Below are 25,021 nucleotides of genomic sequence, written 5' to 3' on the forward strand. Positions count from 1 at the left end.
CAATTTTCCTTGAAAGTTCTTCAATTCTTGGATATTTCACAGTTCAGGCATATTCATAATGGCGCTAATTTTAGATCGATCAACTTTCATTTCCCGCTGATGAACGATGACTTATCAGAAGCGACTCCAAATGTGCACTTTAAAGGATTCATTTTCAACTGATATCTTCGAAGACGTTGAAAATTTTTTCGAAAGTCTTGAATGTGATCTTCTTGTTTTTTTTATTTTACCACAAGATCGTTAACATAGCACTCCACATTTAAATGAAGCATATCATCGAAAATTCTTTGCATTGCCTTTTGATATGTTACTCCGACATTTTTCAATCCAAACGACATTACTCTATAACAATAAATGCCTTTGGGAGTACGAAAAGTAGTGAGTTCCTCATCCTTAACTATCATGTGTATCTGATTGTAACAAGAGATCCACCGAGGAAATATAGTGTTTCGTGTTTCGCTGTAGCATCTATTTTCAATTCTGTTATGGGAAGTGGAAAATCATCTTTTGGATAAGTTTCATTCAACTCTAAAAAATCTACGCATACTCGTATTTGCCCATTCTTCTTTTTCACAGAGACGATACTCGAAATCTATGTTAAATATTTCACTTCTCGTATGACCCCAGTTTCATTCAACTTATTTACCTCATTTTCTATCAAAGGAATTAATTCGAGTCTAAAGAATCTTTGAGCTTACTTAATAGTTTTTGTTCCTCGTTTGACAGATAAATTATGAATAGTAACTCTTGGATCTAAACCAGACATTTCTAAGTAAATCCAAACAAAGACATCCTTGAATTCAAACAGAGTAAATCAACATACTCTTTCTCTTCTTCAAGAGTCATACAAGAACTTATGTAGATTGGGCGAGGGTCATCGTTTGTACCAAAATTAATTTCTTTTAGCATATCGGCTGTAGTTTTACTCATTCAAATTCAGAGGGAGCATCGTCCGCATCTTCTTCTTCTTTAAGATCATTAATAGTAATATGATGGTAGGAAACAATACTTTCTTGACCCTGTTCTTCAAAGATAGTTTCGAATCTTACGTTAAACAAGTTTCTATAGTTCATGAAGAAATTGGAGACTCGTTTTCTCGAACCATTCTTTTTTATTGGAGTAAGACTTTCTTCCCTGATAACTTGATGCTCTTATTATTTATTGCCTAATCTCTCATAGATGGGCGGTTTCAAATTCTTTGATTGTGAGCCAATTCTATCAAATACAGAAGTACATTTTGACTTATTTCCTAATCTATCGAAAACAGATCTCTTATGACTTGTGACCTCCATTTCTTCGTTCACATAGTTACAACTTGCCCTTTTGATCACTATACGAACAAGAGAAGGCGGTTGATAACCAAGACCCATTGATGAACTTTCAATGCTATAACCTCTTTCTTTCAACATTTTCTATGTAGATGTCAATTCATGAGTATTTTCGCCAGTCACTTCAGGAGAGAGTTTGCCCACTGCATTCTTCTCACTTGGGTCATAACCCGCCTTAATAAGAAGTCTATATGCGTTTGGATCAAAATCTTCTTGTGTCCAATTAGTTGGTAGTGAGTAATGTTTCACTGCAGGTTCTTCTTTAGGACGGACAAATCCTTGCAAGTTCATTTTTCTGCTTTTAACAGGTTCTATTTTGGTGAGTGGAACGGAACATTTAATATGTCATTTCTGATAAAAGAAGATTGATCTTCTTTTTTCTTTGATTTTGGGATGTAATGCAAAATAGGTACCTTGAGACCTTGAATTTCTTCCCCTACTGATTCTTTTCTTTTTGTTTCTTTTTGAAAATAAAATTTTGTGTCGGCAAAGTAAGTTTCGACTTCAGTGAAAGACTTATCATCGATAGTAACTTTCTTAACTATACTATCTCGACAATATTTAAAACATTGATGAAGAATAGATGGTATAATTTCATTCTCATGAATCCAGGGTCTTTCCAAGAGTATGTTATAAGAGGTTTTGGCGTCAATAATATGAATAACACGCTTGAAAACAACTCGCCAATAACCAATTCAAGCCTTATGGGACTAATTACTCTTTATCCCCCATTGATTAAATCCTTGGATCATAAGGCGGTTTTGGGAGAGTTTATCGCTTGAAATTTTGAATTTTTTCATAGCACGCACGAACATAATGTTGACAGCAGATCCCCCTTCAATGAGTATCCGATTCATCTTCTGTTCTAGGACATATGCACTAACAAACAAGGGTCGATTGTAGATTTTGGAATCAACTGTTAAATAATCATTATCAAAAATAATAGTCATTGCACAATCTACAGGTGATTTACTATCATTTTTTAACTTTTCTCAAATTTAATGCTCCTTTTGGTGTAAACTCTCTCAGTGTCATAGGTTGTCAAACCTCTTGAAGAAGCGGATGATTTGAAAAAACTTGTGTTATGGCCACTCCTTTTTGTATCTTTGTTACATTTCGTTGTTTCATTGTCACTTTAGGCTTTGTCGAACGAATATTTTTTGAAAAAATGTACTTCTTTATCTTTGGTTTGCAAGTTCCTTTTTGAGTGACTAAAATCCATCCGTCATTATCATCTTTAATAACATTTTCAATTGAAGATTTTTTAAATTCCCTTTTTACAGACAAAGCATTGCTTGATGTGAATGGAACTTCTATCGGACAACACACCGACCCAAACATTATTGTTGTTGATTTGCCGATACATTATCCTTCTCAAGAAAGATTTTTCCTTGACGGATTCATTCCATGATTTTGTCTTTAAAGACAAAGCATTTAGTGAAAGAGTGGCCAATCAAATGATGATAACAGCAATAATTTGGATCATTGACTTGATCGGCTTCCTCTAGGCACTTCATGTCGGGCAGTTCAAAGAGTTTTTTCTTGAAAAGATTATCAAATATTCCTTGTAAGTCAGATTCAAGGAAGGGGTATTTCTTTTCTTGTATCTCTTTTAAAGTGGGATTTCTTACTGACTTATTCTGGAAGGAGTCTAACTGGTCCGTGACCTTTCGACTCACCTTGATAGCAATCTTTATGAGAGTCGTGTTTATTGCCATAGACTCTTTATTACTGAGTTTTGAAGGAAGTTTGCCCCCTTTTTTATTTTCTTGTCTTTCATTGTTTTGACGAGACAGTTGCACCTGTGGAGTTTGAATAGGAAGCCCATTAGTTGCATTGGCTGTGATGCTTAATTCCATATCATGAGTACAAATAGCTAATTCTTCGAATGTGTTTGGACGTATACCTTGTAAAATATAACTTAAGGTCCAATACATTTCTCGGATACACATTTCTATGGCAAAGGGTTCAGATAGTCTGTCTTTACAGTTAAAACTCAAACTTCTCCACGTATCGATGTAGTTGACCACAAGTTCATATTTTCATTAGCGAGTGTTAGTCAACTCCAACATACTAACGGTTCTTCTAGTGCTGTAGAAGCGATTCAAGAACTTTTGTTCAAGTTGTTCCCAACTGTCAATGGACCACCCCAGTGTAAGATCAGTGTTCCAATCAAATGCGTTGCCCTTCAAAGGCCGAATAAACTGTTTGACTAAGAGGTCACTGCAGGTTCCAACATTATTGCAAGTCTCAATGAAATGAGCCACATGTTATTTTAGATTGTCTTTTCCATCGAATTATTGAAACTTAAGCGGTTGATATCCAACAGACATTGTTAGGTTGTCAATTCTAGTAATGTAAGGTTTGGAGTAAATAAAGTTTGATTTTGAATCACCCTCCTTTTGTCTTTAATCACATCTTCAACAAATTTCTTCAGTTGTTCTATGGGAATAGTTCCTCAGCGATCACATGTACTTCCTTCACCTTATTTTTGTCTTTAGATGAGGAAATTTCGCGCTCTTGGTGCTTCTTAGAGTTTATATGAATTTCTTCAGGAGCGTGATCTTTTTGGGTGAGCTGTTGGGTGATAAGAGTATCTTGATCCTTGATGTGTTTCATCGTGGTCTCCATCATTTTGGACATGTTCAAAACTTGTTTTTTGAGATTTAAAATGTTTGTCATCATAGCAGGCATTACAGCATAAGAAGCAGTGGGATCTTCAATAAAAAAAAACTTTGATTAAAGAGTTTCATGGGAAAAGACTGATTCGGTATTTGATGAATCATCATCATACTTAGAAAATTTGGATCCGGATCCAAATTCAAGCATGGCAAGAGTCTTCTCAATTGAGATAGGAACGTCTTTGATCCCAATTGTGAAAAAGGAGCCCATTTGGTGATGTTAAACCAAAGACAGGAGTTGACGCAGATGGAACTTCCATGCTACTTTGGGTGGAAGTTCTCATTATATTCCTTGTCATAGGACCAATAGCGCCAATATTGGTGGCAACATGTGCAATTTCCTGAATAGATTTGGCATCAGTAGCCTTGGAACGTGCAGTTATGGATGTGTTATTCTTTGGTGCCATCGATGATATATGTAGTTGAATATTTAAAGAGACAGAGATCGTCCCACCGAGCGTGCCAAAAATTTTGACGCGATAAAATTTCAAGTCTGCAAAACGACAAGAAAAATATACGACAAATATACAATATATAATTTAGGAAAATATGTGAGTACAGTCTTCGAAATTTTCTCGAGTTTGTAGAGAGTTTCCTTTGATTCTTCCCTTCAAACACTAATCCAAGGGTTTCATAACTTGTTCTTGAATCAATCACTAATCCCTTCAAATCTTGATATGGAAGATTTGAAGAATTTAAAAGATATTTGAATACTCAAGTCTTGATATTTGGAAGATTTGGAGTGCTTGAAGATTCAGGCCTTTGTAGTTCGGAGATTCAATAGTTGACCGTATGAGATGCCCCTTGATGTCTCCTGATTTGGTAGAGAGACCCCTATTTATAGCTGTAGTATGATGTAGAGGTTAAAAACATGTATATTATTCTACTTGTCTTGTAAGACATGCAGTCATACTTGAACTGTGCCAACTTAAATATTATCTTTTCATTTTGTATTTATTAATAAAGAGATAATACCAATAAATAATTCCTTGATTGGCTAAACTTGTAAAGACATACGACATGGCATCATTTGATTGGATAACCTATTGTCGTATATAAGATATCTACATGAATTAAATAATCTTAAATATTATTTTTTTAATAAAGAAATAATCATTTAGATATTTATCCATAATTTTGCCAAGTCATATAGACATGTGACGCGGCATAATTTGATTGGCAAAAATATCTTGGAGATTTTAATTGGCCGCAACACCTCGTCTTGACATGTGGAGAGATAAAATTGGTTACCGAATAGTCAAGTTTCCAAGTATGCCTGACGTATGGTCATACTCAATTGAATAAAAATAAGCCATAGAAATTATTTATAGACCAACGGTAATTTTTAGAATTTAATTAAAATCTCATTGCCTACAATATATATAACATTATTTTTTGTATTTCAAATAGGTCTCATTATATTTTTAAATTTTCAGATTCTATCATTTTATAGTTCTCTGAATTTATGTATGCATTCTTATTAAATGTAATTTCTTTCTTGTACAGCTTTTTCCAAAATTTTCTTTTCTATCTCTAATAATTTATTTAACGCTTCTATTATAATTTCTTCAAAATGGTTTTTATTTATAAGATTTCTCACTTTATTTATTTTAACTTTTATTGCTAAGCCTTTACTAATGTATTTTTGAGAATCTTGGCAATATGTTATTCTTTCTGGCCTATTCATTGTTCATCTAAGTGTTCATTTCTATAGTGGTCTGTAAATTCTTTGTTTATTTGTGCATATTTATTAGTTATTAAATATTTTTCATGTTCTGCTTCTCTTAAGGTCTGGTATTTATCATCACAGGTAATGGGATGACAATTATTCAAAGTAAATGAAGCCACCTTTCTTGATAATATGCAATTCTTTCATTTAATTGTTGTAACTGATATGCATATTCTTTAACAAGAAATAACATTAAATCACATATTTCACATTCTTCCATTTTAAGGAGAAGAATAGTGCCAATCAAAATCATCAAATTCTATTCCATTATCAAAATATCTAATAGAAACTGGGTTTGCATCATATTCTTCATTAGAAATATAATCATCATTATTATTTAAGGGAATATGTAGATCATTTCTGGGTTCTGATACCATTTCGGTGCCCAAATTTAAGTCAAAATTGAAGTTTGAATTGGCTAACAAAATATTTATATTTGTGATTCTTGATGTAAAGGATATTTTTATTTGTAAAGTATATTCAAGATGTATTATATTTATTGATAAAGTATTAAATGAGTTTGTAGAATCTTCCATAAATTTTTTTCAGTATAATAGAGTGCATACCATATCTTAGCCTAACAATTTCATATCAGTAAAAGAAAAAGGTTCCATCACACTTCCATACTTTATATCTTATTTTTTATCGACAAAACTCTAGCTACCTCCCTGAGGATCTCTTACTTGGGCGTTTCAACCTCCAACCATAAGGGTGACTTTCTTTAAGGGCCACTTCAGAATTTTGCAATATAGTTTAGTTTCGTTTCCTACCTCTAAGCGTACTCAAATATAAAGAATGAAGAGGTATGAAGAAACTTTCTTCTTTTATTGATAAGGAAATTATAGTACAAGATAGGTTGGCACACTACTCTCTCTCTCTCTCTTATTAACTAGACATGAATGAGAGAAATGCTTCAAGGCAAAGTTGCTTCTACGTGGGCTCGATTCACCTCCTTTACAAGTAGTCATCCTATTTATAGAGGTTGCGGATTTCATTGTCGGATATTAATTGATACTTTTCACGGACTTTAACTTGCTTCGATCCCGCGGATTTAACCAAAATATTTTGGATTTCGGGAATGACTTGAGTGCTTATGTTTTATTCCATACTTCGACTACTTGAGATGAGATCCTTATTTCTTTTTTCTCCTTAGTACAAGCCGCATACGTGTTACTTTTGTACTTTCTCATCCTGCATAAAAGTTTTGATAGCTTTGTTGTTGGACAAACGCTTTCAAGTAAGCATATTTTCCAATTTAAATAATTCATTGCTGCCTCTAGGATTTTTCCTACATTTGTAGTCATAATTGAATAAAATGCTCCATTTTCTCCATACGTACAAAAATCTTGCTTGGGTTTATTTTCAAGATTTTGTAGAACAATTCTTACTTCAAGGGCTTTTCGATAATCCATTCTCTGTGAATCCTTACGATCAGCCCAAGTGCCATTTGATTCAGTAAAATCATGAGCTAGGCCTTAAATACTTGAGTTTTTCTTTAAAAAATAAATTAAAAAAATATTTATGTGTTAAGCCAAAATAAGGGACTTTTGTTCTTGAAAGTGATTTCCTTGTATAAAAATAAAGTGAACTTTACTTTCGAAAAAATGTTTACTAAGACAAACTTAAAGTCAAAGAAATCACTGATGAGGTAAAACCAAGTCCTAAGAACCCAAAAACATTGTGCATTAGAAAATATGAAAGCGCCACCTCCCCCCCCCCCTAAAAAAAACCCATTTTAGAATGGAGTTTTACCATGACATTAATTAATTAATTCATGAGAAAGAGTAAATTAAACAAAGTATAGATCTAAAGAGTTGATGCAAATGTCACACAATACATAGTGCTCCAAAAATTGAACTTAACTTTTTTGGAAATTAGAATCTTTTCATTGCAGGTCGAGGGCATTCCTGAGTTCGACTCTTAAAATATTCTCTTTTTCACTCTTCTTGTAAGGTTTGGAAATTGGAATAAAACAACAAAAAGCATGTAAAATATAAAAGGAAAAACACAAAAATATGAATAGATGCGCATTACGAATTTCCAAGGTGTCAGATTTTGTGCATCTAAAGACAGATATGTGACTGCTAATTAGTATACACAACCTATAAAGGTCGAACCAAAAAAACTTGACCGTGCAACCCGCAGCTCATAACCAGATTGGCTTTTTCACCCTCCATTCTAATTTTTAACTCATTATACCCTAAACATGCAGATTTATCCGACTTTGATCCTTTTGTTATTTGAGAAAATCCGTGGAATTTACTTGCGTCTGCATCATATACTATTAATTAGCATGTCAAATTTCACTTTACATGTTATGACTGTCGGAGCAATTTTGTGTAGCATTTCGGACCTAGGCAAACATGCATTGAGACAAAGATATCACTGCTAGAGATATACTCCATGACCTCCCCCACCAACCCCTCCCTCCCCCCCAAAAAAAACACAAAAGAAAAAAATACAAGAATCTCCTTAAAAAATGAGAAAAGAGAAGAAGGAAAGAAATTCATGGAGAGAGAGAGAGAGAGAGCCTAACCGTGTACAAATGGAATAACTTTCCACGATGACATTTATTACTACATCATGCATCATGATACCGATAACAACAATATCCCAATCTAGCATGTAGTAGGATCATCTTATATGTGAAACTTGCAGTACTGATACATTTCTAATCATTCTACATTAAGCATAAACAAGTTCCAAATTGCCCCAAGAGAAAAACGGAGAGGAAGCTCTGCAATGCTTAACAGGATGATAGATGGTCCAAAACTAAATAACTACATACATTATCCGGTATCTCTTTATCCAGGTCATGCTGCATCCCGAGGACCGTCAAAAGACTGCGTCTTCCTCAAGTTCCAGTGGAGGCCATCATGGATACTGCGCAAAAAGTCACTTGTAGAGTCAACTTGACAAGCAGTTGGCACGGGCCAAGGTGCCATGCTGCAAACAAGAGCATCCCCAGCAGCCAAGCGTTTCCTGTCCTTGCCATCAAATGATGCCCAGGCATGACCTCTACTGTTGAAAGGCACTTGCACTCGAATTGTAACGTGCTCGGGCAGTATTAAAGGCCGAAAAGATAAAGAGTGTGGGCAAATTGGTGTAAACAGGATCCCTGGAACCTGCAGTTGGATGCAAAGATTCAGGCACATTATGGTGAATGGGGCACCATGCAAGATCTTCAGTTAAAAGACTCCACCAAAAAAAACTTATGACACTCCCATCACATTTCATTGAAAGTGCAGTAATGCACATTTCCAATCAAATGACTTGATGCTTTTTCATCAGAGCTATGAATCCAGGAGATTGGCAGTGCTACTTTAATGAATATGGTTTGTAGCAATAGCAATAAGAAATAGTTCAACTTTCATAGATTACTGATCACCATCTGCGGACAACTTCAAAGCCCATGGGAGACATTTAAGCAAAAAAGTTATTAACAATCACGGACAATGCAAAGACAAGAAACTGACTGTTAGAAGAATTCAAGAAGATGACAGATTTCAGGAGTTTCTCACTGTTTCCTTTACTTTGATTTCTATATTAGTATTTGCATCTTCTTGCAGTAGAGTTCAGAATGTAGAGGGTTATTTTGGTATCTTGAGTAGCTGCTGAAACAAGTCAGTGGTGCAGGCACAATGAATGCTATTGAGTCAGCTAAGGAAAACAAAAAATAAGGTTGTGCAAGAGTAAAAGTTTTCGAAGTGTTAAAATAAAAAAGCCAGGTGGTTTAATCCTAAAGAAATTTAGATGCAAACAACCCAAAGAAAATTCGGTACAATTCCTACAAATTTGACTTCCCTCCTTTCGCTTCCTCTAAAATTCCTACTGCTTCCTTCTCCGATCTCAGATTCTCAAAACTTTCTTCTGAATTCCAAATACTGAATTTTCCACAGATTTTCTTTGGTGCTGCAACAGATTAACTTTCCAACTGACAGTGCAACTTAACTACATTAATCCAGGTATTATTATCGTGAATACTAGTTCCACAAACCATTCTCTCATCTTCACCAAAGGTGGAGAACTCAAAAAACAATGTATTGCCTTCTATCCCTAATAATAATTGCATTTCCACCAGACATCAGAAATAGCAGTTGCTCTTTGAACAGACCAGTCAACAAAACAAATCTAAACAAAAGAAAGATATGCAAATGTATACCTGAGGATGAACCATTGAACCTCCCGCTGCCAGGGAATAAGCAGTACTTCCCGATGTTGTTGACAAAATTAAACCATCACCTTGTACGCAAGTAACAAATGAGTTATCACAGTAGCACTCCAGATTTGTGAGAAAAGAGGATATTCCACGATCTATTGTAACCTCATTCAGAACAAGAATTGGACCTTCATTTTCATATTCAGTTTTAGCTGCATCTCTGATAACATAGCACTGTAACCGATGTCTCAAGGTAATGCTGATGGGACCACGGAAAATTGAATTGAGACAGTCTCGATAGTGTTCACTATCTGATTTTGTTTAAGGCAACATGAAACAGCAGGTATATACGGATAGGAACACAACCAAGCAGCAGAAAAGGAAAAACAAGGGGGCACCAAGAATTTTGTTCCAAATACAGCATTACAAATTCTTACGAAACAAGGCCAACCAAAAGAATAGGAAATGCATTAAGGAAGATGGAAGGATACAGAATGGAGTCATGAAGCCCAATGAACCAAGAGAAAATGGGACAATGGGTGGAACTGGACCTTTAAACATTGAAGCTGCCTGCAAAGTCAAAACACGTGCTTATTAATTATGAAGAAACGAGCTGAGGTTCCAAATTGCAGCTACAGAAATGATGGTTTATAAACTTCAATTGCTTACTGGTATAACTTTTGCCTAAACAGTAGCAAATTTGTAATTTTGGCCAAAAAAAACCGCCAATAAGTAGCCAGGGATTACTATATTCTAAACATTACATAAAAGATGGAAGAAATCAATGTGTTTAACGGTCATCTAAAAATGGGTGACTTGAGTAATCTGCACTGGTCAATGAACTAATCAGTAAATTTTTCATTCTGTAAACAATTTGCACAATTTTGCAAAATCAGTCAGAACAAAGGTTTTATGCAGTTCAAATGTTCGAGGAGATCCACAGTTTCACAATATTGTGGAACTTATTCTGCTTACATATTGCATTTAGATACAATTGCTTACATCCTATATAATTTATTTTCTAATTGACTCACACATTTGATAAAACAAGATAACACACCAGGAAAGTTTTCAGCTTTGACAAAATCTAAGAAAGCAATTTCTGATGAAATTTGGTTAAACTTAATTTTAAAACTTGAATCAAGAATTCAACTATTTAACTGTAGTTCAAGCCATAAAGGTCTTGACTGTATTAAAAGGTTTCACTTTGCACTGAATAACCAAATCGCAAAAATCAGGAGTTGTTCACTGACCTTTATCACCTATTGCTTTTATCAGAGTAGTTATATTCTTCTCAAGTCCTTAGTGATTTGGTACAATGAGCTCCTACATTGATTTGATTAGATATCTGTAGGTTTTACAGTCAGATCTTCAACTAAGAGGATACTTCTATTGTTTTGGATTTCCCAAGTAATTCATATTAGTATAAACCATTAAGAACTCTTCAATGCGTCCTAGCTGTACTTTTAAGCAGTCAAAGAATCTAACAATGTTCTCTTCCATCAGAATACAGTTCATCTACTTGACCATTAACTTCAATAAAACAACAGTCAAGAAAAGAGAACCAAAAATTTATGTTAATTTGCTTTTACTACACAGAAAATTGCTCCAAACAGAGCTCTCTCTCTCTCTCTCTCTCTCTCTGGGAGGGAGGATGGGTATGAGATTCTTGCAGTCACAAGCCTTACAATTATGTAGGCATGAAATGAGCCGTCTATCCTTTATCATGTTGATATAAAATGAAAGGAATATGGCCCAATTGATGAATTAAAGTCGACTGCAGAAGTAAAATGCAACAAAGAATCTTAATCTATTTATAATTATTTCATGAATATAAGAGAAGAAACCTATGCAATGCAATCACACAAGTAGATCATTGGGTAAGCAAATTATCAGAAACAAGAAAATTTGGTTATGTAACGAAGCAGAAGCTTTATAATGAATCTCGATAGTAAGTTTGGGCAGAACATGGAGAAAGACAGGAGCACAACTCAAAATATAAGCCAGCCCATACATTATTATTGATGTACCAAATGAAAAACAGGTATCAACTACCAGAGAAGCTATTATAAGCTTATGTTACATCCAGAGCCCGGGTTGGGTGAACCATGAATAAAACAAGAATTTGCGGACTTTGCCCGTATATGGCCAGCCCTTGAATGATGAACACTAAACCCTAAACCTTAACTCCATATACCTTAAACACAATCCCTCTCATGCTACCATATTAAATAACCATGCAATATTCCATAAATGCATGATCTCAAAATCTATCTGCAGTTACAGGCTAAAGATTCTCATATTCTGAAGCATAAGATCAGGACAAAGAGATTTCACAACCTAGAAAGCATACCACCACAACTGGAGCTCACAGTGCTAGGTTTCACATTGACAATGGATTCCTTAGTCTTTTTCAGTTAGTTTCCAGTCACGCTCTGCCATGTTGGGGTCTCTTCTAAAAGGCTTATGCTTAGTAATTTCTGTTTGTTAAGAGAATATAAGTATTCTTGTAGATAATAAATTAGTAAGGGTATTCTTGTAAATAGTTTGTTAGGTTTGTACTCCTATAAATATTAGTTGGTCACTCATAATATTGTGACAAGATGTTTTCCTCCCAAGATACCTGTTAACATGGTATCAGAGCAAGAGTCCTAAGGTTCAGGTTAAACATCTAGCAAAAGTACTGTTCACGCCGCACTGTTCACGCGCGTACTGTTCACCGCACTGTTCACGCACGTACTGTTCAAGGGCACTGCTCACGCGGTACTGTTCACGCGCACTGTTCACGAGTACTATTCACACGTCACTGTCATCTTGAGTTTTGACCCCGTCTTTGGTTTGACGTGCTATTCGTCATGGTTAAAAGGTTTGTTAATGCGGTTACTACTGATCAAATTGAATCGAGTTTTTCAGCACATGGGTCCCAGAAGACTGTTACTATATCTGAGGAAGATTATGTTAAATTCCTACAGTACCAAACTACAAATCACGCATCTCTTCCCTCTGCTTCTTTAGCACAAAAAGGTAATGACTCATGGATTATTGATTCCGGGGCTACTGATCATATGTCAGGTACCTCTAAAATTTTTTCTAATTTTCAAGAGTCTACTCCCTTTCCTCATGTTACTTTAGCTGATGGATCTACCACTAAAGTTAAAGGACTAGGCACTGTAGAAATTAATCCATCACTTCCGCTGCCTTCTGTTCTTTACGTACCCAATTTGCCCTTTAATCTAATATCTGTTAGTAAGCTCACTAAATTTCTACAGTGTACAGTTACTTTTTCTCCTGATTCTGTTGTCATTCAGGATTTGAAGACAAAGAGGACGATTGGTGGAGGGCATGAGCATAATGGTCTTTACTTTCTCAATTTCAATGGTCCGATAGCATGTCCTGCTACTGTTTCTCCTCTTGAAATTCACTGTCGTTTAGGTCATCCGTCTTTACAAAATTTGAAAAAATTGGTTCCTACTTTGAGTCAATTATCTTCGTTAGAATGTGAGTCCTGTCAGTTAGGAAAGCATCATCGTGTTTCTTTTGCTCCTAGAGTCAATAAACGGGTTTCTGAACTCTTTTTGTTAGTTCATTCTGATGTTTGGGGTCCTAATCGAGTCACTTCAAAGTTAGGTTTTAAATATTTTGTAGTCTTTGTTGATGATTTTTCCAGAGTTACATGGCTTTATTTAATGAAAGATCGTTCAGAATTATATTCCATTTTTTCTGTATTTGTTACAGAAATAAAGAATCAATTTGGTGTGCCTGTACGTATACTTCGCAGTGATAATGCGAAAGAATATTTTTTCACTTCTTTTAATACCTTTATGACTAAGTCTGGTATTATTCATCAGTCCTCTTGTCCTCACACTCCACAACAGAATGGAGTTGCTGAAAGAAAAATTGGACATTTAATCGAAATTGCTCGAACACTGTTGTTGCACATGAATGTGCCCAAACAATTTTGGAGTGATGCGGTCCTAACTGCATGTTATTTAATTAATCGCATGCCATCTAATATTCTTGGAGGTCAATTACCTCACTCCATTCTTTTTCCTCATGAAACTGTGTTTAAATTGCCTCCTCGTATTTTTGGATGTGTGTGCTTTGTTCATCAGCTTGCTCCCGGGGTGGATAAATTAGATTCTCGTGCTATTAAGTGTATTTTCTTAGGATACGCAAGAGCACAAAAAGGGTATAGATGTTACAGTCCAGTTTTAAATCGATTTTTTACTTGTGCTGATGTTACTTTCTTTGAATCCACTCCATATTTTATCAAACAAAGTATGTCTTGTGAGTTAGACCAGTGTCCCTCTTTTTTCTCTCCTGTTTTACCAGTCCCTTCCCCTTTATTAGCTGAGTTATCCAGTCCACCAGATTCCATAGCTCGATTATCTCGTCCTCATCTTCAAGTTTACTCTCGTCGTTCCATGGTTGAGAAAGTTCCTGATATGCCACGCACTTCACCAATTAACTCTCAATCTTCAAATCCAGGTATGACGCCCTCCTCTGAGTTAGATCTTCCTATTGCTTTACGCAAAGGTAAGAGACATTGTACTTCACATTCTATTTCTAATTTTGTTTCTTATTCTCATCTCTCTATGTCATATTCTTCTTTTGTTGCTTCCCTTGATTCTATCTCCATTCCTAAGTCTATTACCTATGCTCTTAATCATCTTGGTTGGAAATTAGCTATGCAAGAAGAGATGTTTGCTTTGGAACAAAATGGTACTTGGGATCTTGTCCCTCGTCCTTCAGGTAAGTCTGTTGTTGGTTGTAAATGGGTGTACACTATAAAAGTGCAGCCTAATGGTTCTATTGATAGATTGAAGGCTCGTCTGGTAGCTAGAGGATTTACTCAAGTGTATGGAGTAGACTACTTAGAAACATTTTCTCCTGTTGCAAAGATTACCTCTGTTCGTCTTCTTATCTCTTTGGCAGCAACTTATAATTGGCCATTGCATCAATTGGATGTGAAAAATGCATTTCTGCATGGAGATTTGGAAGAAGAGGTATATATGGAACAACCTCCTGGATTTGTTGTTCAGGGGGAGAATCCGCGGTTGGTTTGTCGTTTGAAAAAATCCTTATATGGATTGAAACAGTCTCCGAGGGCTTGGTTTGGCAGGTTTAGTAGTGTTGTCATGGAGTTCGGTCTAACAAGATGTGGAGTAGATCACTCTGTATTTTATCGGCATTCTAATGCTGGTAAAATTTTATTAGTTGTTTATGTGGATGACATTGTGATTACAGGTGATGATGTTGTGGGGATCCAGAAACTTAAATCCAATCTGCAGGCAAACTTTCAGACAAAGGATTTAGGTCATCTACAGTATTTTCTGGGTATTGAGGTAGCTCGATCTAAATATGGGATTTATTTATGTCAAAGAAAATATGTACTCGATATGTTGAGTGAAGTTGGAATGTTAGGTTGCCGACCTGTGGATACTCCTATGGATCCCAATGTGAAATTAGCAGGAGATCAAGGTGCATTACTTGATGATCCTAAGCAATATCGAAAACTTGTGGGTAAATTAAATTATCTCACTATAACGAGACCTGACATTTCGTTTACAGTGAGTGTTGTGAGTCAATTTCTTGACACCCCTCGTACTAATCATTGGGATGCTGTTATACGGATTCTCAGGTATCTTAAGAGTGCTCCTGGAAAAGGGTTGTTGTATCAAAATCATGGACACACTGATATTGAAGGATATAGTGATGCAGATTGGGCTGGTTCTGCCTCAGATCGAAGATCGACTACAGGATATTGTGTGTTTGTTGGTGGTAATTTAGTGTCGTAGAAGAGTAAGAAGCAAACAGTTGTATCCAGATCAAGTGCAGAATCTGAATACCGTGCTATGGCTCACACTGTGTGTGAACTGGTTTGGTTGAAGAGCATGTTACTGGAACTTGGGTTTGAGCATAAACAGCCTATGAATTTAGTGTGTGATAATCAGGCTGCTGTTCATATTGCGTCTAATCCAGTGTTTCATGAAAGGACAAAACATATTGAAGTTGATTGTCATTTCATTCGAGAGAAATTGCTTGACGGGATCATCAAGACATCTCATGTACCGTCTGTAGATCAATTGGCTGATGTGTTTACCAAGAGTTTAGGGGACTCTAGGGTGAAATACCTTTGTAACAAGTTGGGTGCTTATGATATATATGCTCCAACTTGAGGGGGAGTGTTAAGAGAATATAAGTATTCTTGTAGATAATAAATTAGTAAGGGTATTCTTGTAAATAGTTTGTTAGGTTTGTACTCCTATAAATACTAGTTGGTCACTCATAATATTGTGACAAGATGTTTTCCTCCCAAGATACCTGTTAACACTGTTATTCACCAAATTCAGCAAAAGAATAGCATCACTACTTTCAGCCAAAACGCAATCAAATCAGTGTCAAAATGAGATTGGCATCACAGGCATCAGGCTGATTCATCAGCAAATAGAATTAAAATTCAACATACCTCCTACTTCATCCTCGCTACAAATTATGTAATAACTACATTGGGTCCTCATTCCCTACTTGATAGAGGAGGGGAGAAATGAAGAAAAATTGACCATGGATTAAAAACATTGGCTTGTACGGGCCAGGATACAAGAAGTTCATGCTAAGTTCCAATCAGAAAGATGGAGTAAATCCAAACAAAAGAAATAGTTCAGTGCATTCAAGAAAATTTATGTGGCCCACTGGAAAAATGAAACAATGTACATACCCAAAGAACAGTTCCATCCCCGCCAAGAGTTACAATAAGGTCAACTTTCGTATGCAAGAGTAGAACTTCCTCATCTGCAGATCAATGAATTAAGAACAACCATTTCAATGTATTCAGATGCAACTGAGAAGAAAGAGAGAAAAAATCAAATAGTAGTTACATTCACATGATATAACATGGAGATGTATATCCACAGAGATACAAAATCTCTTTTTTCCTGTCAATACTCTAAAACCTTTATCATCTGGGTTTTTTAGAAGAAACAACCACCCCACAGACATCTATAACATTACAAACCAAGACCAGGGAGACAATCGAATATGCAAAACGAAATGCAGTTACAATCCGACAATTCAACTCAGATTAAAAGGGGGGCCAACAGATTGCATTATGCTCAGAAAATTAGTGGGGGAGAAAATATTGTGGCATGTTTCCAGAAATTACTGTCATTTTATATAAATATTACCATATTATGATCAATTTTTATGCAAGCATTGTGAATAGTTTAAATCACCAAATTGCTTTCCTCTGTTGTTCCTTCCTTTTTACATACAAATGGGGATAACTTTTCATTTATTAGCATATTGCATTTAAAAGCACTTGAAAAAGAACATGCATGACATGTTAGTATCTATCTATTCAACTGTCCAAGTAATTAGCAGTTTCTGACAATGGAAAATTACATAAAAGTAAAAATTAAAAAACACATAGGGAACTTCGGATGTAACTGTTATGATCGCATGATTTTGCATCAGTGTAATAGAAATTATATCTTTAATCTTGCTTCTTAAATCTAAAAGAAATGAGTAATTTGTCACCAGTCAGTGATTCAAGAACTGCTTGATGTCACTGTTCAAGCTGCTATTAGCAGCCATTACCCCCACCAAATCACTCACTGAAAAAATCATATCCCTAGAACAAGAACTGTTATTAACATTGCATGTACAATTTTTCATGGTTTTTAGGACTTGTGAAACATGGCAAATAAGGTAAATAGCCGGTCAAGATGCCAAATCATTTGTATGTTTTAGCCTATTCCAAAGGAAACTGGCATCACTCTTTAGAATCAAAGGTTAAGTTTCCAAAGCCACTGATACTTGCAATCAAATAGCATATGCCCTCCCTAATATAATAACAGTTGCTTATTTTGGAGGACTTTGCATACCAAAATCTTCAGTTTCCGCGGTTCCCAGTTGAAACAAATTTCAGTTACACATTAAAAGATGGATACAGCAAATTATAATTGACCCACTTTGTGAAAAGGCAAAGAACTTGTGTGTCTCATCTCCATTTTAGAACAAAATTAAGAAATACTACTGTAAAACAGTGGGGAAATGATAGTATATTTGTATTTCGAGATTGAATAGAAATAGAGATGGAGGATGAATGTTGATTTCATATATAAGTGATAAAGAAGCAAATCAATTAAGCTCATGTCCAGGAGCAGGGATAGAAGGCTCAAATCAATTGAAATTCAAGCAATTAGACCTTGTTTCAAACCGTTTTTCAGAAGTGGAAACAAGTGTAACAGCCTACCATCTTGCCAGGTTTGTACAAAATTGTAGTATGATGAGTCTGTTAAAAGTTCAGAGCGCACTCGTGGTTCCACAAAGATGTTAAGCTTTTTCTCCTCTTTCAACCATCTGTGGATAGATTGCAAAAATAAGTACTAATTCAGTCTATAACAAAAGAATGATTTATGATTTTAGACTTGGTAGACTATAACGCCACAAAACATCGCATCTTTGAAGCAAATAGAAAAAAAAAATGGAGAGAATCCCGCAAAGCACATTCAAACTTAAACAGCTAAAAACTGCTTATCCCTCAAAATTAGACAATTAAAAACTGTCATAGCTCTAGAGGTGATACTCTCGCACCCAGTGTGGGCCACTTGAGATTCACATAATTGTCTCCTTAATGTTCTTAGATAAAATATTTATTAAAGCACTCCATGCAATAAAATAAGCAATAAATGCCTGTGAGTATCCTGCTACCCCTTCATCAAACAGAAAATATAGGCTATTGCCATTTGACCCTCTCAAAATTAAGCTCTAAGTTGTCCACTGTTGTGCCCCATTCATCAAATATGACAAAACTAGCCATGAGAACAGCATGTTTTAATAGTGGATGGATTGAATAGAGAAAATCTCAGTGTAGGGAGCATACGATGCATTGCACTGAAGTGTTATCTCCACATCATTCTATAAATGTAATGCATACAATTTTTTTCATGACCCTGTGAACACTAGGTCATATTGAAAACACTAGACCAAGAGATGAAGAAATAACCAGAAGAACGAGTTTCAACAACTTGAAAAGTTCTCAGCTAGCATGATAGTTACACAATTCACCATTTGATTCTCCGTAGGCCTCTCATGAACATCCTTCCTAGAGGATGGAAAATATGACATTTATATGGAAGCTAGTTACTAGAGCAGGTTAACTCCATGAGGCTAGAAAAACAATGTTCAGCTTTCAGGAAGAATATACATAGTCCATTCTCTTAAATAAAGTTTAACTTCACCTCATCTACTTGATGCTAGTAATCAATATCAATTAAAATTGCTGCATGGATGAAGTCAATACCATAATATAAACAAAACTGAACAATAATGTGAAGAGTTGAAAGAAATGAAAAGGCACTCATTGAGCAGTGCTAAGTTTGTGTCACATAAGAATTCATCATCATGCATCATTTTCCATTTGATTTCCTATTTGAAAAGTCTACCACAAGTTGGGAAATGGAACTGAGCATCAACCCAAAAGAGAGAGACATCAATTCTAAGCTACATTAACATTCTACCTGACCATTTCTGAACAAAGGATTTGAACAGAAACTGAATTTGGTTTGGTCAGAATTAGCACAGTCCTTGGAGGAGATTCCCACTTCAAAGAAATCTGTTTTAAACAAGGTCTATTCAGATAGACAATCTACAAAGCCTACCTAAAGTTAAGTCCCAATATCAACTAAAAGAAATTTAATGAATGAAACATTAACACTAAAGAAGAGATACTAGTTACATCACACTGTCCTGACTAAAAAGATGATACCAGATACAGACTTTGTTAACAGTAGGAATACCTGTTTACTGCTGCGCTCTGCAGTTGTTATATTTCCCCTTTCAAAAGAGACAATATCATGTTTGTGCTGATCACTTTTATCACCTTTGCACCACCACGAGAGCTTAAATGATGCCTATTTCAGAAAACAAGTTGACCAAGTATAGGAGGTATTATCCAACCTGAAATACGCTGTCCAGGGAAAGCATAAAATAGGCAGACAATAGTTAATGCAGTTAACTACAATTAACTTTTCACTTAATTACAATTAACTTTTCACTTAATATGGGGTTCATTAGGCTATCACCACGAGATTATTCATTGAGAAATTGATGCCAAGAACAGCACTAATTACCTCTCACCAGCGACAGCATTAACCATATAAAGAAAAAGGGAAACAAGTTTTTAAAAAAAAAAAAAAAAAAACACTGTGACAAGCATATGAAATTTAATAAGATCCAGTTATGCAGCATTCAGCAAGACAAAAGAATTACCTTTCTCATAATCTTGCTCTGGACAGTGCTGCAATTTCTGTCAAGCTCGCCATCTCGAAGAACCTCATGAGAGCAAATACCATTTTTACCGCAACACCTCAGAGATTCTTCAACAGCTTCATCACACTGCACAGATTGGTCTGCAAACTTATTTGCCCTCTTATCATCACACTCCCTATCATGCTCTTCCGGTAAAACTGTAAAGCAAGAATAATGGATATGATTAAAATGAAGAGTTAGCATTCTACATGGTGATAAGAAGTTGCCCCAAGTATACAAATGTTAAGTAAAGAGTACTACATTTAAGGAATGGCTTTCCAACAGAAACAACTGTTATCTGTGATAACTTAATTTCGGTTACAATGATGGATTTTTATAAGGAAAAACCATAATTATTTGAACTGATCATCATACTGCTATGTAGATGCTTTCTGCACAAACAATAGATGAAGGAACCTAAGAGCATGATCTGTAACTTTTTCTTCATTTTCTTTGTATAGGTTTCTTTCTGTTACTCGCCATGAAAACCTTGGTGACATATCCAAAACCATGAAAATTTCAACAGCACAAAACCAAATATCGCACTACATATGTACTATAGAAGTGATGAGAGTTTGTTATATCCTCATGCTGAGCAATAATACAGGAAACTGAAAGAAGAGGACTAATCATGTTCTCGGCTGGTTGTTCAGGCAACGGTAATTGAACCATTTGCCATGGCTATATAATGCCCCATGGCAGGGATTTAATCTTATTGTGCCACTAAGAGCAGCTCTTGTACGCCAAAGTCTTAAAGTACAAGTAATCTGATTTATTTTATTCCGAAAGCAACATTTTCCAATGCAATGGATTCCCATCTCACAATAAGCTGACTGAAGTTCCCAATCAAATTATTTCATGGCAAATTTGCAACCCTGAGCCTGCAACAGATGTGCTCTATGCACATTGCCAAGAAGATTCCAAGATTAAATGATCTTAAATATAAAATGCCTATGTGTGCTGGTATCCTAAAGGAACGAGTAGACTGGATGTTTCACCAGATGCCTGTAAGCTAAAAAAATGCCTTCAACCATAGAAGATATCCACAGAAATAATAACTGATGCAATACGAAAGCACATAAGATATATCAATAGGCTGCTTATAACTCAAAAACCTTTTTGCTCCAACTGTATATTGCGTTCCCTCTCCAATTCATATTTGCGCTTCCACTCAGCTGCCTCAGCTTGAGCAGTTGCCTTCCCTTCAGCAACTCGTCTCAATGCCTTTGCAACAGCTGAACAAATTGATAAGTTAAAAATTAGAATCAACTCACATCAAAAACAATTAGTTTCAATGATAAGTCATAGATTAGACTTCAATATACTTCTCAATGCCTCAGAAAACTCAAACAGATGGTCATCAATCCCTTGGTCAAGAGGTTGCTGAATCAATTCCTGTACTGCCTTTTCAGAACTAAGGAGAGAGAATGAATCATTAAAGCCATTCTCTTGTGGTGGGGAACTTGCATTTCCCTAATCAAACAAGGAAAATGTCAATATATAACGTATTCAAAGGTATATGTAAATGATAAAGGAGCAATATTGCTATGGAAGGATGAGATCATAACCATGTTTAAGCAAAGAAATACTGTTAAGCATATCTTAATAACTTCATGGTGCTAAATAGCAAAGCTACTGACAATTCTTGACAATGCAATTGGGGATTTTAGTTGTATCGAATAAGTAAAACAATAAAGTACTCAAACGTGTATGCCATTCAGTAATTCACATTAATAAGGGATTTTTCAGAAAGAAACCAAAAAAATATGCTAAAGAAAAATAAACTGTTCCAATGAAGAGGTAGAAGAGGGCAAAGAACCACTGGCACATAAAGTGCATGTGCAACAGTTAGAGCAAGAAAGAAGATGCCTGAGAAAGATCCTAGTTTTGCTTCCCAGGCCAAAAGAAGTGTAGACTTTTGTGGCCAAATTAATATTCAGACATCTTGGAATACTAACAAACAAAAAAAGATCCAGCAGTTGATGCAGTTAACCCCTTTGAATTTCCACCCAAGTTGTGTTTCCACCCCCAATGATATAAATAGGCATTTTCCCCATTTGACCTCGAGTCAACTAACATGAAAAGTAACTCCATCCATTTTGTCAATTTAATGAATAATGTATTGTTTTTCTACTACTTAAAATAATGAAGATGCACTTTGTCCACCTTTGTTCTTATTCTATAAAATCTCATCCAAATATAAACACAAATAATACTGGAATGTTCTTTGCTTTGAAACTTCCAGAATTCATTTTGGTCTAGAATGAAACAAATCTATCATTCATTTCTTGTACATCTTTTTGTACTTTATGTCAACTACCTAAATGGACAAATTTTATCCAAAGCCAGGGTAACCAACTCCTCACGACCATAAACAATATGTTACTGGTTGTGATTTCATGACAAACGATAAAACCAAAATCCAACAACCTTGTCGTCTTCTTCCCAAGTGCACCAGCAAGTTTTGAGATCATGCTAATCCATTAATGCCCATACTATCTGAGTCTCATAAATGATTTTCACCATAAAAGTATATTCCTCAATGAATAATTTTTAAACCTTACTTAAAAACAAAAAAGCCATTCCCTCAACTTACAAGCAGTGAAGCTACTTCTCCCTCATAAAGATAAAACTAAGCAGGCCAAAAAAAAAAAAAGCCTTGAAGCATTAAGCATGCTTATATGTAATACCCTATTTAAGCACCTCATCATGCCTACCTTATTTTGCAAAAGTGCAAATTGAGCAAAATTACTTAAAAGAGTACACAATCTCATCACACAACCCATAAAACTTATCTAATTAGCATTAAGTACCATACATTTCCTCCTAAACAAACTCAATTATCCTAATCAAAACCAAATAAACGCAAATATTATGCACAGCTAAGCCACTTAATTTCACTCTCGCACAAGATACTACCAAACCACAACAAAACAGCAGCCCAAGACAAAAAGTTATTCAGCTTGCTAATCCCTAATTCACTGACAAGCAATCAACAAATTTAGCTTAATAAGCCCTGGCGATTAACACTTAAAACAGAGAAAAGTAAACAGAGAGACAGAACGCACGTTAGAGTCAAATTTGTTGCTCTTGGGAGACATTTTTCACTTGGTAAGAAATGATGAAATTGGAATCAGTACTGATTTCTCACTTCTGGGAAGAGAAGTGAATGAATTGAGAAGCAGCAGCTGGGTCAGAAACCATTTACTGGTTTATTGTCATCATCTACATTTGGGTTAGTTGATAATTCGGTGTACTATAAAGAAGTCAGAGAGTTGGAGAGATGAGGGAGAATGGGAGACCTCTTTGGCTCTATTCTCGGGTTTAGAGGGAGAAAATGTTAAATTTATATAATTCTGGGTCTTCGGCCGGTGAGCCGGCTCAAACACCAGCTTAGTCGACTGTGTTTGAGCTGGCTCAAGTTAAGCTCAATCAAGCTCTCGAGCAAAATCCGAGTAATGATACTACGACCACAAAACTTCGTCGAGTTTAATTGAGGGGATCCAATTAATCTGTTTGCAAAAGTGTGTGCAATTCAGGAAGAGTAGAATAATAATGTTAGAGTTTTATAGTGAGTCCAGTCTATTTTTATTAATGTGTGTTAATTTCTAATCAAATAATGAGTTTTATTTAGATAAGAAATTATTTACTAACAAATGCTTTGTTTGATTAGTGCCAGAGTTTCTTTATGTAAGAGGGAAAATTATTTACTAGAATGTATTGCAATTTAGGGTTGCGGTGATAGTTTTAAAACTTTCCTAATGGATCAACCATTGATTTTTGTATGCTGAAATAAAAACACCTATGATTAATGTTTTTTATGATAAAAATGTCAATAATTGGTAAGACGTATTATTTGAGAAGTATTGTATTTTAGATTAATTATAGTTTGTACTTCCTAACTATTTAGCAGTTAGACTTTGCATCCAAACTTTCAATTTCAGCGATTAACTACTTTCAACTTTCAATTTTTGGCAATTCACTAAATTTTGGCTAGTAAAAGAAAAAAAATTCTGAAGATTTCCTTTTCTTTAGTCCCGAAAATGCCCATTTTATCCACATAATAGGTGCACAAGCTTCACACAAAATTAGCTCATAAATAAAGGATTTTAAAGAGAGTTTTTCATTGTAAAATTTGGCCACAAGGTCAAAGACTTTGAAAACCTCATCAACATATATCTATCCAACAACTAGCACCAAGACCCAACCTCATCCCTCTTGTTCCGATCCAGAGAAGATGCAATGACACCATCATTCCTCACCCTTCCCCTCAAGATGCTGGCTACTTACTCTAAAGAAACACTTCACACCCGCATCTCAGCTCCAAAGGAGCAAAACAAGCGTGATGTAAAGTTCTTTTTATTAATAAAAAATGTAGTTTGGAGGAGTTTAAATCAAGATCTAAGAAATTGAAATAAAAATTTTTTTTAAAAAAAGTTTCAGTTTTGCTATGGCAGACGACCATATAGATGGGTTTAAATTTTTAAATTTAAATTAAAAAGAAATCAAAATATATGGTAGTGGTATAGCTTTTTTGGCGAGATTTAGATATGAAATATTTTTTATTTCTTTTTTTTTCCTTGTTTTTGATATTTTTGGTTGTAATTTATCAATAAGTTTAATGGTGGTGGTATGGCTTTTGAAGGTGGTGAGGTTTTGATATGGCATTTATTTATTTTTATAATTTTCCATTTTTTGATATTAATTTGCTTGATCTAATTAGTTTAAGGGTTAATATTGGTGGGGTTAAGAAGTCATCATGGTGGCTGTGATGGTGGTGTGGCTATTGAGGGTGGTGAATTTTGAGTATATG

General features: G+C 35.2%; 1 protein-coding gene across 2 annotated transcripts; it reads right to left on the reverse strand.

Moving 5' to 3' along the window:
• Nucleotides 1–8,276: 8,276 nt before the first annotated feature.
• LOC113739551 (NAD(H) kinase 1-like) lies at nucleotides 8,277–23,525 on the reverse strand. Of its 2 annotated transcripts, XM_072065862.1 has the most exons (12): nucleotides 23,277–23,515; nucleotides 21,534–21,681; nucleotides 21,324–21,443; nucleotides 20,170–20,366; nucleotides 19,698–19,811; nucleotides 19,419–19,513; nucleotides 18,152–18,258; nucleotides 16,616–16,689; nucleotides 10,389–10,467; nucleotides 10,086–10,208; nucleotides 9,901–9,980; nucleotides 8,277–8,863 (listed from the first exon to the last, which is right to left on the reverse strand). In XM_072065862.1, the coding sequence occupies exons 1-12, from the start codon at nucleotides 23,307–23,309 to the stop codon at nucleotides 8,552–8,554; spliced, it is 1,482 nt and encodes a 493-aa protein (XP_071921963.1). In that variant the 5' UTR covers nucleotides 23,310–23,515; the 3' UTR covers nucleotides 8,277–8,551. The 2 variants fall into 2 exon arrangements, with proteins under 2 accessions (XP_071921963.1, XP_071921922.1); XM_072065821.1 differs by having other exon boundaries at nucleotides 9,901–10,208; nucleotides 23,277–23,525.
• Nucleotides 23,526–25,021: the final 1,496 nt, after the last annotated feature.

The sequence above is a fragment of the Coffea arabica genome, chromosome 1c (genome assembly GCF_036785885.1).
Source record: "Coffea arabica cultivar ET-39 chromosome 1c, Coffea Arabica ET-39 HiFi, whole genome shotgun sequence".
In the NCBI taxonomy this organism is placed as follows: domain Eukaryota; kingdom Viridiplantae; phylum Streptophyta; class Magnoliopsida; order Gentianales; family Rubiaceae; genus Coffea; species Coffea arabica.

Bases quoted from the DNA above. Each gene is read 5' to 3' on its own strand.
- LOC113739551 (XM_072065821.1), bottom strand. From the start codon at position 23,309: ATGTCTCCCAAGAGCAACAAATTTGACTCTAAC. The intron at 20,367-21,323 runs GTTTTTGAGTTA...CTTGCTTTACAG, and splicing joins TATACAGTTGGAGCAAAAAG to TTTTACCGGAAGAGCATGAT. The intron at 8,864-9,900 runs GTATACATTTGC...ATCCAACTGCAG, and splicing joins GTTCAATGGTTCATCCTCAG to GTTCCAGGGATCCTGTTTAC.